Source organism: Aegilops tauschii, chromosome 4 (genome assembly GCF_002575655.3).
Source record: "Aegilops tauschii subsp. strangulata cultivar AL8/78 chromosome 4, Aet v6.0, whole genome shotgun sequence".
NCBI classification, from domain to species: domain Eukaryota; kingdom Viridiplantae; phylum Streptophyta; class Magnoliopsida; order Poales; family Poaceae; genus Aegilops; species Aegilops tauschii.
The window spans coordinates 409,962,600-409,978,225 of NC_053038.3; the positions used below are offsets into that span (position 1 = coordinate 409,962,600).

A 15,626-nucleotide genomic window follows, 5' to 3' on the forward strand; every position below is an offset into this window, starting at 1 on the left:
ATCACTCATCAGGCAATGGGTGTGCGGATCAAGTCCCAATTTTGGGAGTATCCTTTTTTCAGATTGCTACAACAAATAAACCAGGTGCTATTAATCCTAGTAATTTTTCTTGCTTGGGTTTATTTTTTCGAAAAATTATTACTCTAGTTTGTTCCATCATCCGTACACAGGTCTGTCAAATGATGGCCGCATTAACGATGGTTGCGCGATGGTTTGGTCCATTTCCCATCCGCAGTTCGGTGAACGCCGCATCTAGAGCCCGGACCGCCCTGCAAATTCAGGCTTTGTCACGCCTTCACTGCGTCACGCCGACGCCCTGCATCGACATTGGCTTCGTCGCCAGGCCACATCTCTTTAAATAAATTATTTTTGCGTAAAGCAATTATGCAAGGATTATATATATATATATTATTTTTTGGACCGCACTGTTTTACGTGTGCAGGTAATCGATTTTGACTGCGTTACACAGTCACTTCGGCATCACCAGCCGACCTGCATTAGACTTCGGCATCCGCCGATCACAGCTTCACCATGTTAACTGGACTGAGAACTTCATCTTGCCACATCGGCCACGCAGCGCCATCGCTTCGTCAAACTGACGTCCACCATGCCGAACAGGTCGACTGGCGTGGGGGCTTCATTGTCACCTTGCCGATCAACTCCGCCAGCTCGGCTAAACTGGGGGCTTCGCCTTACCACATAGGCTGAGCCGTGTCACTACTCCGGAGTGCCGAACTCCTTGCTCGGACACCTCGGCCTTGGGGGCTGGGACCTCGGCCATACCGAGGACTGTGAACCTTGTCAGATCTGTCACAGATCAATGGGCGTCTTCATCCCGCCACAAGCCCGAATCGCGTCATCAACACCGAGCACATTAACCAGCTAAGTCGCTTTCATGCTCAAAGACTTTCAGTTTTAAATTTTGTTTGGTTCGACCAAGCATTATACTTTTTTGGCAAAAAGTTGTTTGTGAAAAAACTTCCTTGTAATAACTTTTTTTGTGGCACACAAATTCAAATACCCCGTTTACTTGGGGGCTTCCTTTATGAAGTCTTTCCTCTTGCATATGATTATACTTGTATGGCTTCGTTCCTTGTTCGTGTATTACGCCACAATATGCACCATCACTACAGGAAACAGCTACTTTGTCGTCTGCCACGGCGGACGGCAAAGGCTCGAAAGGCGGACGGCAAAGACCTTTGCCGTCAGCCGCGGACGGCAAAAGGCTCCGGCAAAGAAGGCTACGACAAAGACCTACTTTGCCGTCTGCTTCCAGGCGGCGGACGGCAAAGAAGCGGACGGCAAAATGAGTAGTGTTAGTGTCCGTTAGGTGGCTAACGGCAGCCTTTGCCGTCCGCCAGCTGACGGCAAAGGCTGCAGGCTCTTTGCCATCTGTTGGCAGATGGCAAAGAGACCAAATAGGCATTAATTCTGTTTCTTCTTATATCAATTCATTTTCACAGAAAATCAAACACATATATATATATGACCAATATAGCATATCCAACACATATTACCAATACTCATGAACACATATATATCCAACACATGTTACCAATATATAGTCATGAACACATATATATCCAACACATATCCATGAACACATATCCAACAAATATTACAAGGAATGATCTAAAACTAAATATCTATTTTCCTAAAAGACTATCTTATTACTAAGATCTTCTCCGGATCTTTTTCTTTTCTTCCAACCTGCATAACAAAAACACTAAGAAAGAGAGAATGGGTTAGGAGTAGAAATGTAGCATTTCACTTGGTGAAATGCAATGCCCTAGGAGCCAGTACTTGAGATCAAGATAATCAGCCAACCAGACCAAGTCCCAACACATCCAACCACCAGCAGCTTAGAAGAGATAACTATTAAGGAGAGCTACAGAAGACCTCAAGGTATACTTGAGGGATTATGTGCTCAGACAGCCTGGAAGTGCCAGGGCTAGTTCATCACAGCACAGGGATAGTCACATGTAAATTAAGCCTAAGAGAGGGGGGCTCAGACCAGCATCACTGCCCAAATCAGATGTAGTATCTGTCTTATCAGTAGAAAACTAGGAAAGTAACAGCCAAAACCAAGTATAGCATCTGTTCATAGGCTATTAGAAAGAGACAAATAGGAATAGCCAAACCAAGTGGTATCTGTTCATATTAGTATTAGAAGTAAAATAACTAAGAACAAGTGAGTATCCGTTCATGAGTAAAGTAACTGACCAAAGTAACAACTCCAGGATCAACTAAACAGAACAGAGCAGTACAGGAGTATATATACTTCACAAATACACATAGATGGTCACTGACCAAAACCCTGATACAGCAAGAATCATCACAGAGAGCTCCAATACAAGTTGATGCTCATCTACAGCAGCTAACCACAGCTAATAGAGCCTCACATCCCACAAAATCAAGATCTAGAGCTATGCATTAGAGAGATCAGGAGGGGAGCAAGGAGAAGCTCACCAAAAGGAGTTGTAGCCGAAGTAGGATGCAGCCACACCATCACTATGGTGTGACCAGCATCACAACCAACACCACCACAACAAGCCGGAGCTTGCCAGAGAGCACCACAACGGCGGCACCAGTGAGAGCACGGGCACGAAGGTGCCAACCAGGGGCACCGCAGCACGGAGGCGCCACCCAGGGGCACCACCGCGCCACGGCACATCCAGCACCGCCGGCGACGTGGGCACATCCAGCACCACCGCGCCACGGCACATCCAGCACCGCCGGCGACGTGGGCACATCCAGCACCACCGCGCCACGGCACATCCCACAACCACAACCACGACACATTCAAGTTGTGAAGTGCCATTCATGTGTCACTAACATGTGGCCCCAGGGCACTTTTTAGGTATACATCTTTCTGTGGTACCAAGTTAAAAAAAATCTTGGTACTAGTTGGCCCCAGACGCACAGAGGTCAGGTTTCTGAATATAGCAATGAGCTGCTTCGGAGGTTCTGGCTGAATCCAAATCTGCAGCAAGAACATACATGCACAACTGAAACTGGTAGAGAAGACATGGTATGACGATGCAGAAGATTTATATTTAAGTGGTGCGCAGAAATTAAGTATACCATTTGGTACCCAAAACACAGAGTCAGTGTTGACAGGTTCCTGGCACCAACACTCGTTGACAGGCATTCGCTAAGCGCGAATGGCTCTTGCCATGCCTTGGCTTTAGAAGCGAGTACTAAACCGCGAAGCTCAGGAACGTAGCCAAAGCGCACTGGAGGGTTATTGAAGAGCCAACATTTGCACTCCACTTGTCTAAGCTTGGGGACAGAGACGAGCTCGATCCGTGTGCACAAAAGGCCGATGAACTCAAGCTCCTGGAGCTCAGAGCACGGCACATCGATCTTGAGCGTGGAGTGCAGATCAAGCAGTCTGCAGAATCTCAAGCTGAGGTGCCTGAGCCTACTGCAAGTGCTAATGAGGTCAGGTGAGGGGAAGACGTGTAGAAGCTGAGGACGAGCACCTTGAGGGCACCACTCTCGCACACTCCCTCGGCGGGAGGCACCCGAGTGAGCAAGGCCCGCGCCGCGCCCGTGAACGCGTCCATGACCTGGAGCGATGTGCCGCCGCGAAAGTGACCGGCGTCGAGGTGCACGAGCGAGAGGTGGCTGGGGAGGTGCCGCCACCGCGTGGAGAGAGCGCCGGCGCGGACCGCCTCGTGCAGGTGGAGGCGCTCGAGGATGTCGAGGAGGAGGTGGTCGGGGAGGGCGCTGATTCCGTCCTCGCCGACGTGGCCGGCGTTGCGCTTGGGCGGCGGCGACTCCATGGTCCCGACCGATTGACTGAAACCCTAGCTCGAATCAATGCGCCCGCGGCCTCCTGTTCGAGGTCGCGGCTCCCCCACCTTGTGCCTGCCGCGCGATCCGGTGGCGAGGCCCGCCGGGAGGTCGGTGGCGCCGCCCGCGGCATCCCCGGGGCGCCGGTCCCAGGAGACGGAGAGCGGGTGCGAGGAGTCCGGGCAGCGGCCCCGCGGGGCCTCGGCGGGCGCCCGGGAGAGGGAGACCGCGGCGGCGAGGAACCCGGCGAGGCCGAAGAGGAGGCAGGCCGCGGAGACGGCCGGCGAGGAGAGGAGGTGGCGGAGCGAGGAGCGGCGGGGGCGGCGGTGGGTGCGGATCTGGTGGGCCTCGGGGAGGGGAGAGAGGGAGAGAAGAGATAACGGCGGGGGGAAGAGAGGGAGAGAAGAGATAACATGCGGTGGGGGTGTGGATCTGGTTTGCCGTCCGCTGTTTTGTCTCTTTGCCGTCTGCTAGCAGACGGCAAGCCATCTGCTAGCAGACGGCAAAGTGGGGGCATTTTTTTTCGTAAACGGCTCGTTAGTGGGGGGCCACCTCTCTCTTTGCCGTCCGCCAGCTGACGGCAAAGAACTGACTGATGGCAAAGGCCTGTTTTGCTGTCTGCCATTTTCTTTGCCGTCTGCTTTTGGGTAGCTGATGGCAAAGACCTTCTTTGCCATCCGCTAGCAGACGGCAAAGAGCTGGCAGATGGCAAATTAGCTGATTCCAGTAGTGCATGTTGACTTAAGTGTTCCGCAAGCTGGGTTGCCTTGCTCCTGTGTTTACCCCTACGTTCCCGATTGTTCGGCTAGGGAGTAAAGGGAGCACCTCTGCGATTGTCACGATCGGGTCATCCGAGCTCGGACCTCAGACTGGGTGAAGCCGAAAGCTAGCGCTCTTATTGTTTTCAATCATGGTCGGCACACAACGGAACTCATGAGTACAAAAAATCTATTGCACAAGTCTCATAGTAACAATGAGCAACCGAAGAAAGGTATCGGTGGGGGTACTATTTTCTTCGAAGATGCTTCTTACACTTCGTCAGTAATATAGCATAAGTTCCCTGAGCGCGCTTTGTTTGTTACAGCCTTATGGCCTGATTGCCTGGTTATCAGAAACACCGTCGATATTCTCGACAGGTGGAGTACATAACACTTTTCAGCCCTTGACCGAAGAGGGAGAAGCTGACGGTCGGTTAAGACGCGTTTAAAGTTCGGGTGAACACATATATGATATAAGTACTTCGGTACATACAATCATTATACATAAAATTCTTTTACCCAAGTCACTTGGGGGCTCTTAAATTAGTATGAGCCATTTTATAGTAAATGTGTTTTCTTCTTGGTTGTTGCAAATTCTTTTTCTACCGCTCCTTTTTCGACTCGAGTGTATGGTCAATAGCCGGATAGCATGTCTTCTCTCTAAAAGCCACTCGAGTTTAGTTCGCTAAACTGGCCTCGGAGAAGTACTCCGCCTTCGGGATAAGGAGCTTGAAGCCGTAGGCTGACCCGCTTGAAAGTCTTGAGATCGGATGTGTCATGTTAAAGCACGACAGAAGCACAATTTTTTTCTTTTTTTCTCCAATTTTCGGATTGGCACCAAAATCTCGGTTTAGTCCGGACGTCAAGCTTTTACATAAGTTTTTGGCTTTTCGAGCCTATGGCACTTTTAAACTATTTGTGTGTTTCCAGCATAAGTCTTGTAGTGCAGCGCCGGACACCTTTAGAGATTCTGCAAAAACATTCTTGGATATTGCTATATATGCATCGGTTTCGAATTGTGTCTTTGGTCAATAGTTGGGTCGCCCGACTCCTGTGCTTGCCTCCTACGTTCCGCTTTGTTCGGCTGGGTGTGCAAAGGGAGAACCACTGTGATTGTGCTTCCAGCTCGCATGGTTAAGCACCTCAGTGGAGAAAGCCGAAAACTGACTGTCACAATAAGTGTAAACTGGTCAGCGATCCGATGACCGTGTTAAATGACGGGTCGTTCATAACATTGGCTGAAGTGTTTACGGCTTGACCTCGGCTCTCGTCGAACACTAACCAGTGGCTAGTAGCTGGCCTCCCAACTTTAAGCTCCTATGACTAAGTGAAAGTTCTAAAGCCCGCATATCTGATTGCCTCGTTTCCGCTAACGCAACCGCCTTCGGGCACCGAGACGTCGGCTAAGGGTTGTCTTGTTATTGCAGAAACACCCTGCGTAGTATCTACAAAGGGGTAGAAGCCGACGATGGGCCACTTTCAACTGATAAACGGTCGCAACGGAGTCAAAATAAACATATCCTCAGCATTTGTATTCAGTATACAAGCGCTGCCTTCCGTAATCATCGTTATAAAGCCATAAATATGCATCAATTTGACTTAAGATTTCGGCCAAGCTGGGTTGCCTGGCTCCTGTGATTACCCCTACATTCCCGATTGTTCGGCTAGGAGGTAAAGGGAGCACCTCTATGATTGTTACTTCTGGGTCATCCATGTTAGTACCTCAGACTCGGAGAAGCCGAAAGTTAGCCATCTTAATGAATATAATTGGTCGACAATGACGGAAGTAAAAAATTTGGTCCATTAAAAACCACAGAGTTCGGGAACTTTCCCCACAACTAAATCCTCAATATTTTCCTCCCACATTGATCGGAGTTGAGGTTTCATGATCATAATCAACATGAAAGCCTGGGAAAAGAAACCTATAATGGAACTATTTTTTCCCAGAAGACTTCTTATAACATATCTCTCCGTGTACCTTTGTTTATAAAACCATATGGCCGGATTGCCTTTTTTGTCGTAAAACTTTGCCCTTGTAAAGGCTTTATAAAGTAGGACAAACACTCCCCAGCTACTGGCCGAGGAGATTGAAGCCGATGGTCGGTCAACAAAGTTTTGTACAATGCAGATCCGAGCATTAATGATGTAAAGTACTTGGATACATAGAATCATTACACATAAAAATTGTGAGTACAATCTATTTACTGCAACCTATCTATTAAGCCCCTTAAGGCCGACCTTGGCGAGCTCAGCTTTCGTTATCTCTAACTCTTTTATGAGATCATTATTCTCTTTCCGAGAAGTTTGTGTTAAACACAACAAAATTTTCTGTCAAACGGATATCGATCCTTAATTCGGCCACCCGTGCCCACATTAAGGCTCGGGGGCTACTGGGCTTCGCGCTCATTATTTATAAATATTAAAGGGGCACATCGATCCCCTGATCTGGTGTTGCCACCCGACTAGTGGCTCGGGGGCTACTGCATTGCCTATTCAATGCAGAAAATTCAAAGTGCTCAGTGTTCGGCATAACCGAACTATGGACAAGCGCGTCTTCGGACGATAATAAATACCATATGGGACTTATCCGGCATCAAGCTAATATATCACGGCGACTTCTCATGACCCTCTCTCAGGGGCCTGTCCGCCGATCACTATTACCTCTAATATATTACACTGTGTTTCTATTCCTATGTATGCTGCCGAGCTAGGAGTTGATCCTCAGGCCGATTTCACGACCTGAGTCTCAGAAGCTACTAGGATCAATGGTTTCATATTTTCCTTCAGGTGCATCTCGGATTTTAGGCCGACAGACACCTTGAGGGCTACTGGCAATATATCTTGTCAACAAATAAATTTATACGCATCAGAAATAAAATCCGCAAACAATCAGCCCATGACCGAGGTGTTGAGCCACCTCGGAAGCAGTTCGGCATATAGCTCGGATGCGAGTGGCTGGCTCCTTAGAGGGCATTTTCGGCATTAAGCTCAGCTAAAACTTTTTGAACCAAGGTGATCTATGACACCTCGGATATAGTCCGGCGTTGGAGCTCAGATACAGTCCGGCGTTGGAGCTCGGATACAATCCGGCGTTGGTGCTCGGCTGCAAAAGATACCTCGAATGTAGTCCGGCGTTGGGGCTCGGATACAAGAGGACACCGCTGCACGGGAACAACTTCAAACCCGAGGTGGGCGTAAAAATAACAAGGCATTGATAAAGGCCGATAACTTAAAGGGGCTCCTCGGATACCCGACGTGTAAACTCTTCAGATTTACCTCTGCGATCCTCAAGATCGAAGATGAGAAGATTTGTTGAACCAGTTTTCAAGACCGACGACCGAAGATGAAGAATAATTTGGAAGAATCGAGGAGCGTCCCCAATTTGAAGACCGGTTCAGGGGGCTACTGACGATGTCCTGGACTAGGGGGTACTCACCACGTCGTCTCCCGATCAGTTGGATTGGGCCGAGGACCCCCATGGCCATTTGATCATGGGCCAGTTCAGACAGCTAATGTATATGCAAGGAAGATTCCACAAGACTTGGTGATCAAGACAAGGACTCCTCTCCACCGGCGTATTCGACTAGGACTCTTGTTATCCTAGGCCTCTGGTATGTTATATAAGCCGAGGCTAGGCTAGTCGATAGATTATTATGACATTACTCATCATACCTTAGGTCTTAGACCACAACATATGATCTCGAGGTAGATCAACTCTTGTAACCCTATATTCATCAAGATCAATCAAGCAAGAAGTAGGGTATTACCTCGATAGAGAGGGCCCGAACCTAGGTAAAACATCATGTCCCCTGTCTCCTGTTACCCATCGATCCATGACACACAGCTTGGGACCCCCTACCCGAGATCTACCGGTTTTGGCACCGACACTTATGTCAATCATACAAGTACTAATGATTAGCTCGCCTAAAAAATTCGGATCATTACAACACATGGACAACATAGGGGGTCTTACAACATAATCCATTCAGAGACATGACACAACATGCAAGTACAATAATCTAATGACAATTTCAACTGGTATCTAAAGAAGAACTGGGATTACCTTGGGCTTCAGATAGCAGAAACAGCAGGACCTCCTCCGTCTTCAAATGCAACATTCTTACTTCCTCCAATTCTTGGGTTGCTTGCATAATGCGTGCAGCTAATTGCATAATTTCCAGCCTCAAGATCAAGATTACCTCATTCATGGCAGCCACACCATCTCTTTCTACCTCTAGTAGAGCCTCAAGAACTATAATATCGGTGCTCAGACTGCTCTCCGGCGGTGTTGCCTCTGAACTGCTACCATCTGGTAACATGGATGGCGCACTGCTTCCACAAATAGATTATGGGGTTGTACATTGTGTCCTAGTGTGAACGGCATCCTGAAAGGTTTCTGCTGGACATAAGTAAGAGATAGTTATCACATGATCCAGGCAGTAAGCTTACATGGTAAACGACATACGAATTATTGCCAAGCATGGCAAGCTATATTTAAATGGTTCGAAGTAGCATCAGCCGAAAAGAAATTAAAATGGTAAGATGAAACTAGGGATGTAAGTGGCAAATAAATGACATTCGCCAGTCCCATCTAGTTAGTTTTTGCTAGCTCCCTAGTTCATTTTCCTCAAAAAACCAAAAAATCTTTTGAACTATCATACCACTAGTGGACTTTAATCGGGATTAAACGGGACCCAGTTGACATCCCTAGTTGAAAGGGAGTGTACCACTGCTATATTTAAGTTGCCAAGGCATCTAAGCAGTTGAAATAATCTGAGAAAGCACTTAACATTGTGGCCTCATATAAACTACGAAGACAGTCTTGTGATGAAGTTCAGAGGAAAAGTTAAGGACTCAAATGAACTAGGCATGCATTTCTTTACGATAGTACAGCGACCATGAACACCCCATAGACTAACTTCTGCCAGTGTGGGTATCTCTATTTAGACTCAATTAAGACCTGACTGACATAATAAGCCAACCTTTGAACCAGATATTTCTTGCCTGTTTCCTTCCTTTCCACCACAACCGCCACACTGACGGCTCTGTTGTTAGCAGCCACATATAAGAGCAAGGGCTCCTTCTCAACAGAAGCTGCAAGAACCGGTGGCTCAGCCAATTGTTTTTAAGCGCCTCAAACGCCTCATTAGCAGCATCACTCCAGACAAAGTGATCCATTTTCTTCATCAACTACTAGTACAGAGGAATAGCCTTTTCTCCCAGGCTGCTTATAAACTGGTTGAAAGCCGTAATGCGACCCGCCAAACGCTGGACGTCATTAATGCACACAGGCTTAGCCGATGAAGTAATAGCTTTGATTTTCTTCGGGTTAGCTTCAATACCTCTCTCAGAGACTAGAAAACCCAAGAGCTTGCCCGCAGGCACACCAAAAACACATTTGGCCGAGTTAAGCATCACCTTGTAGTCCCGGAGGTTATCAAAGGTCTCCTTCAAATCATCTAGCAGGGTCTCCTTCTTTCTGTACTTCACAAAAATATCATCCACATAAGCATGAACATTGCATCCTATCTGATTGTGAAGACAATTCTGAACACAACACCGATAAGTCGCCTGGGCACTCTTGAGCCCAAAAGGCATAGACACATAGCAGAAAGCTCCAAAGGGTGTGATGAAAGATGTTTTCTCTTGGTCCTTAACTACCATCTTGATCTGATGATAACCAGAATAAGCATATAAGAAACTCAAATGCTCACAACCCGCCGTAGCAACAATGATCTGATCAATACGGGGAAGAGCAAAAGGATCAGCCGGGCAAGCCTTCTTAAGGTCTGTGTAATCCACACACATACGCCAAGTGCCATTTTTCTTAAGTACTAGCACCGGATTAGCCAACCACTCAGGATGAAAAACTTCAACAATGAACCCGGCTGCCAAGAGCCGGGCCACCTCTTCTCCGATGGTCTTGCGCCTCTCTTCATTAAAACGATGAAGGAATTGTTTGACCGGCTTAAACTTTGGATCAATATTGAGAGTGTGCTCAACGAGTTCCCTCGGTACACCTGGCATGTCTGAAGGCTTCCATGCAAAGATGTCCCGGTTCTCACGGATGAACTCGATGAGCGCACTTTCCTATTTCAGATCCATATTAGCACTGATAATGAACTGCTGAGATGAGTAGCCAGGGACAAAGTCGACCTGCTTAGTATCATCAGCCGATTTAAACTTCAAGAAAGGGTCATGCTCTGTAGTTGGCTTCTTCAATGGAGTCATATCGGCCGGGTCAACGTTGTCTTTGTCAAACTTAATCTCTTTCGTAGCACAAGCAGACTCAGCATAAGCAGCATCACCTTCCTCACATTCCAAGGCTATCTTCATGTCACCATGTACTGTGATGGTCCCTTTGCGACCCAGCATCATAAGTTGCAAATACACATAACACGGTCCCGCCATAAACTTGGCGTAAGCCGGTCGACCGAACAGAGCATGATAGGGGCTCTTAATTTTAACCACTTCAAAATTCAACGTTTCAGCCCTGTAATCATGTTCATTACCAAAAGCCACATTCAAGGCTATCTTACCCACTAGATAAGCCGACTTACCAGGCACCACTCCGTGAAAGACTGTAGAGGACGGCTTAAGATCCTTGTCAGTTAAATTCATCTGGCGAAAAGTATCATAATAGAGGATATTGATACTGCTGCCTCCGTCCATGAGCACCTTAGTGAACTTGTAACCTCCAACCTAAGGAGCTACCACCAAAGCCAGCTGACCCGGATTGTCAATCCGGGGCGGGTGATCCTCACGGCTCCATACAATTGGCTGCTCCGACCATCGTAAGTATCGAGGGATCGCTAGCTCAACCGCGCTCACCGCTCGTTTATGAACCTTCTGATCTCGTTTGCACGGGCTTGTGGTGAAAACATGATATTGGCCACTATATAGCTGCTTTGGATTACTCTGATACCCAGACTGTTGTTGCTGATTGCCTTGACTATGCTGTTGATTAAAACCGCCTTGATTGCCTTGGCCTTGAAATCCAGAGCTTGAGCCGCCACCTCCAAAACTGGGCCCGCGTGAGCCGGATCCTGACCCGTCGTGCGGGCCATTATTATTATTGTGGTCCTCGTGAGAGCCGAAATTCTTATACTCCTACATGATATAACAATCTTTCCACAGGTGAGTCGATGGTCTATCCTAGTAGCTGTGCTTTGGGCAGGGCTGGTTCAACATCGCCTCAAGATTGAACTTTGCTCCTCCCGTGCGAGGAAACGACTTACCCTTCCGACGCCGATCATTATTCTTTGCATTAGTATTAGCCACAAAATCAGACCCGCCATCAGGCTATTTGCGCTTACCATTGCCGCCCTGGCTATGACTCGTCATGTTTGACTGCTGCCCTTTTCCATTGTCGTTTTTCTTCCCCTTGTTGCTCTTCTCCTCTCGGACCCAGGGTCCTTAGTATTGTCGGAGTCGGCATATTTGATGAGAGCCGCCATGAGCTCTCCCATGTCATTGCAGTGATGTTTGAGCCGCCCTAACTTTTGCTTGAGAGGGGTGAAACGGCAATTTTTCTCCAGAATCAGAACAGTAGAGCAGGCGTTGATGCTATCCGATGAGTGGATAATAGCTGAAACCCGTCGGACCCAATGGTGGGCCGACGCATCCTTGCGCTGGACACAAGCGTCTAGGTCAATGATTGATAGAGGCTGTTTGCACGTATTCTTGAAATTCTGAATAAAACATGCCTTCAACTCTGCCCATGAATTGATAGAATTAGGGGGCAATCCCTTCAACCAGGTTCGAGCCGACCCGTCCAACATCATGGTGAAGTACTTGGCGCACACAGCGTCATTGACATCCAACATCTCCATAGCCAACTCATAGCTCTCATTCCAGGCTTTAGGAGGTTGATCAGTTGTGTAATTGGCCACTTTTCGGGGACCCTTGAAATCCTTAGGTAACCGCTCATTGCGAAGAGCCGGTGCTAAGCATGGCACACCCACTGTCCTGGAAGTCATCCCGGCTTCTACAGATGCTGGAGCTGTTGATGAGCCACCAGTTCCGCCTCTTGACGTGCCCTGGCTTGATCCATCAGAATCTGAGCAGTGTTATTATCACGGGGCGGGTCATGGCCATGCGGCGGGTTGCGATGCCGATTGCTGCTGGAAACCACCGGCGACTCAACGTGTCGGATGTGGCACGGAGTTGAATGAATCCGATCACGGCTATATGAATACGCCGCCTGTTGAGCTACTGCTGTTTGAAGAAGCTCCACAGCCTTCCGGGCTTCAACTGCCGTGGGAGACTCGCCTTCTACTGGAAGAGCCGCCAGCCGCGTCGCCGCGGCAATCATGTTATTCAGGGGGTTGGAAAAATGACCCGGTGGCGTTGCCACCTGCTAAGGCGGGTTTAAATTCAAACGAGGCGGGTGTGCGACACGCGGTTGAGCCACCGCCCTAGCCACGGGTGCCTCGGCGACCCAGGTTACGCCGGGCGGGTTGCTCATTCCTGCCCAGGCGTATTGAAAAGATTTCTTGCTTCAAACTCCGGAGGTAGCCGGCTCTGGTGCCTTCTTCTCATAACGGCGTTTGAGGCGTTCTGGTAAAGATTTAACCAGAAAGTTTCTGCTTGGATCCGTTGGGACTCAGCTTCCAACGCGGCTCGCTCTGTTGCCATCCTAGCATTCTCAGCATTAAGCTCCTCCTTAGCCTGAGCTACCTCATCCCGTAGCTTTGCAACTTCCACCTTATGTTGTGCTTGAGTCGGAGTCACACCTCTATGGATAAGAGAGTCGCCAGAGCATCCAGGAGTTCAGATAGAACCTGAGCCGGCGGGCGCACAGAGCCGCTTGCCCCGGTCGTCGCCGCAGCCGTTGAACGAGAGGTCATAGCCACAGCGGTCAATGAATTCAACATCTGTTGCGTACCAGCCATGAAAACAGCAGCCCTGCTGGGCAGCTCGTAGGTGTCCGAAATACTGTGGCCACCGGAACAACCCCCAAGTCCGCCATCTTGCAATAGATAGATTGACTCAGTTTCGCCGGTTGGGAACTCATCACCTGAGTAGATGGTTGTCTCTCCACCTGACATAGAACCTTCTTCGAGATCCACCCCATGAACAAAACCAACAAAGACAGGATGCACGGCGGGTTGGATCTTGGCGGGTCGTGGGCGCTGAGCCGTCTCGATCGTGTCGATGCAGATGTCCGTCCCAGGCCCCAACTCTCCAATCTTGCCGATGAAGACGTGAATCCCGCCGAAGGGGACCCGGTACCCATACTCGATTGAGTCGGCCTCGGGACCCCAACCAGCGTCGTCGATGTAAAGCTTGCCGCGGCGACTCTTGGTCATCCAGCCCACGGCGTATCCCTTGATCCCTGAGAAGGTGCCCTTCAAGAACTCGAAACCACCGTGCGCTGGCCCCACGGTGGGCGCCAAGTGTCGTGGATTAGTCACGGAAGATACCCTAGTGAAAGGACTTAGGTGTGGAACCATCGCACTAGGTTAGCTTAAAGGGGTTGAACGGGACAAAGGACACAAGGTGTTTACCCAGGTTCGGCCCCTCTCAACGAGGTAAAAGTCTACGTCCTGCTTCTAGTTGTATTGCTTGAGTTTCGATTACAAGGGAGCGAATACGCTTGACCTAGTTCTCGATTGTGTGTTTATTGAGTTAACCCGCCGCCGGGTCTCACCTTTATATATACAGGTACAGACCTGGCGGCTTACAGAGTCCCGGTCGGCTCACACAACGTGACCGGCTTGGTTTCTAACTAGCCCTGCCTTACAGAGCAAGTCTTCCTATGGCGGTTCACAAGCCTAGGCCTTGGGCCCTTGCCAGGCCTGCCTCCTAAGAGTCGCCATCTTCATGTCTCTTCCTGGGCCTCCTTGGACTTTCTTCATGTTAAGTCGCCAATGGTGTAACCCGGCCCCTCCTGGGTGGGTCACACCTCGAAGTTATATCCCCGACAAGTAGGTAAATGATAAAAATAGAATTTTTGATGTGGAATGCTACCTAACATGTCTATCCATGTAATCTTCTTTATTGTGGCATGAATATTCAGATCCATAAGATTCAAAAGAAAAGTTTAATATTGACATAAAAACAATAATACTTCAAGCATACTAATAAAGCGATCGTGCCTTCTAAAAATAACATGGCCAAAGAAAGTTATCCCTACAAAATCATATAGTCTAGCTATGCTCCATCTTCATCACACAAAATATTTTATCATGCACAACCCCGGTATTAGTCAAGCAATTGTTTCATACTTTAGTGTTCTCAAACCTTTTCAACTTTAACGCAATACATGAGCATGAGCCATGGATATAGCACTGTAGGTGGAATAGAATATGGTGGTTGTGGAGAAGACAAAAAGGAGAAAATCTCACATCAACTAGGCGTATTAACGGGCTATGGAGATGCCCATCAATAGATATCAATGTGAGTGAGTAGGGATTGCCATGCAACGGATGCACTAGAGCTATAAGTGGATGAAAGCTCAAAAAGAAACTAAGTGGGTGTGCATCCAACTCGCTTGCTCACGAAGACCTAGGGCAATTTGAGGAAGCCCATCATTGGAATATACAAGCCAAGTTCTATAATGAAAAATTCCCACTAGTATATGAAAGTGACAAAATAGGAGACACTCTATCATGAAGATCATGGTGCTACTTTGAAGGACAAGTGTGGAAAAAGTATAGTAACATTGTCCCTTCTCTCTTTTCTCTCATTTTTTTCTTTTGGGCTCTTTTTTCTCCCTTTTTTTTTATTTTTCGTCCGGAGTCTTATCCCGACTAGTGGGGGAATCATAGCCTCCATCATCCTTTCCTCACATGAGACAATGCTCTAATAATGATGATCATCACACTTTTATTTACTTACAACTCAAGAATTACAACTCGATACTAGAACAAAATATGACTCTATATGAATGCCTCCGGCGGTGTACCGGGATGTGCAATGATCAAGAGTGACATGTATAAAAAATATGAACGGTGGCTTTGCCACAAATACTATGCCAGCTACATGATCATGCAAAGCAATATGACAATGATGGTGCGTGTCATAATAAACGGAACGGTGGAAGTTGCATGGCAATATATCTCGGAA

At 48.1% G+C, this 15,626-nt stretch overlaps 1 protein-coding gene across 1 annotated transcript; it reads right to left on the minus strand.

Moving 5' to 3' along the window:
* Positions 1–2,798: 2,798 nt before the first annotated feature.
* LOC109733304 (FBD-associated F-box protein At1g60410-like) lies at positions 2,799–3,788 on the minus strand. Its single transcript, XM_073497362.1, has one exon. It carries the CDS (start codon positions 3,786–3,788, stop codon positions 3,405–3,407), a length of 384 nt encoding a protein of 127 aa, XP_073353463.1. The 3' UTR covers positions 2,799–3,404.
* Between the last annotated feature and the right edge of the window lie 11,838 nt (positions 3,789–15,626).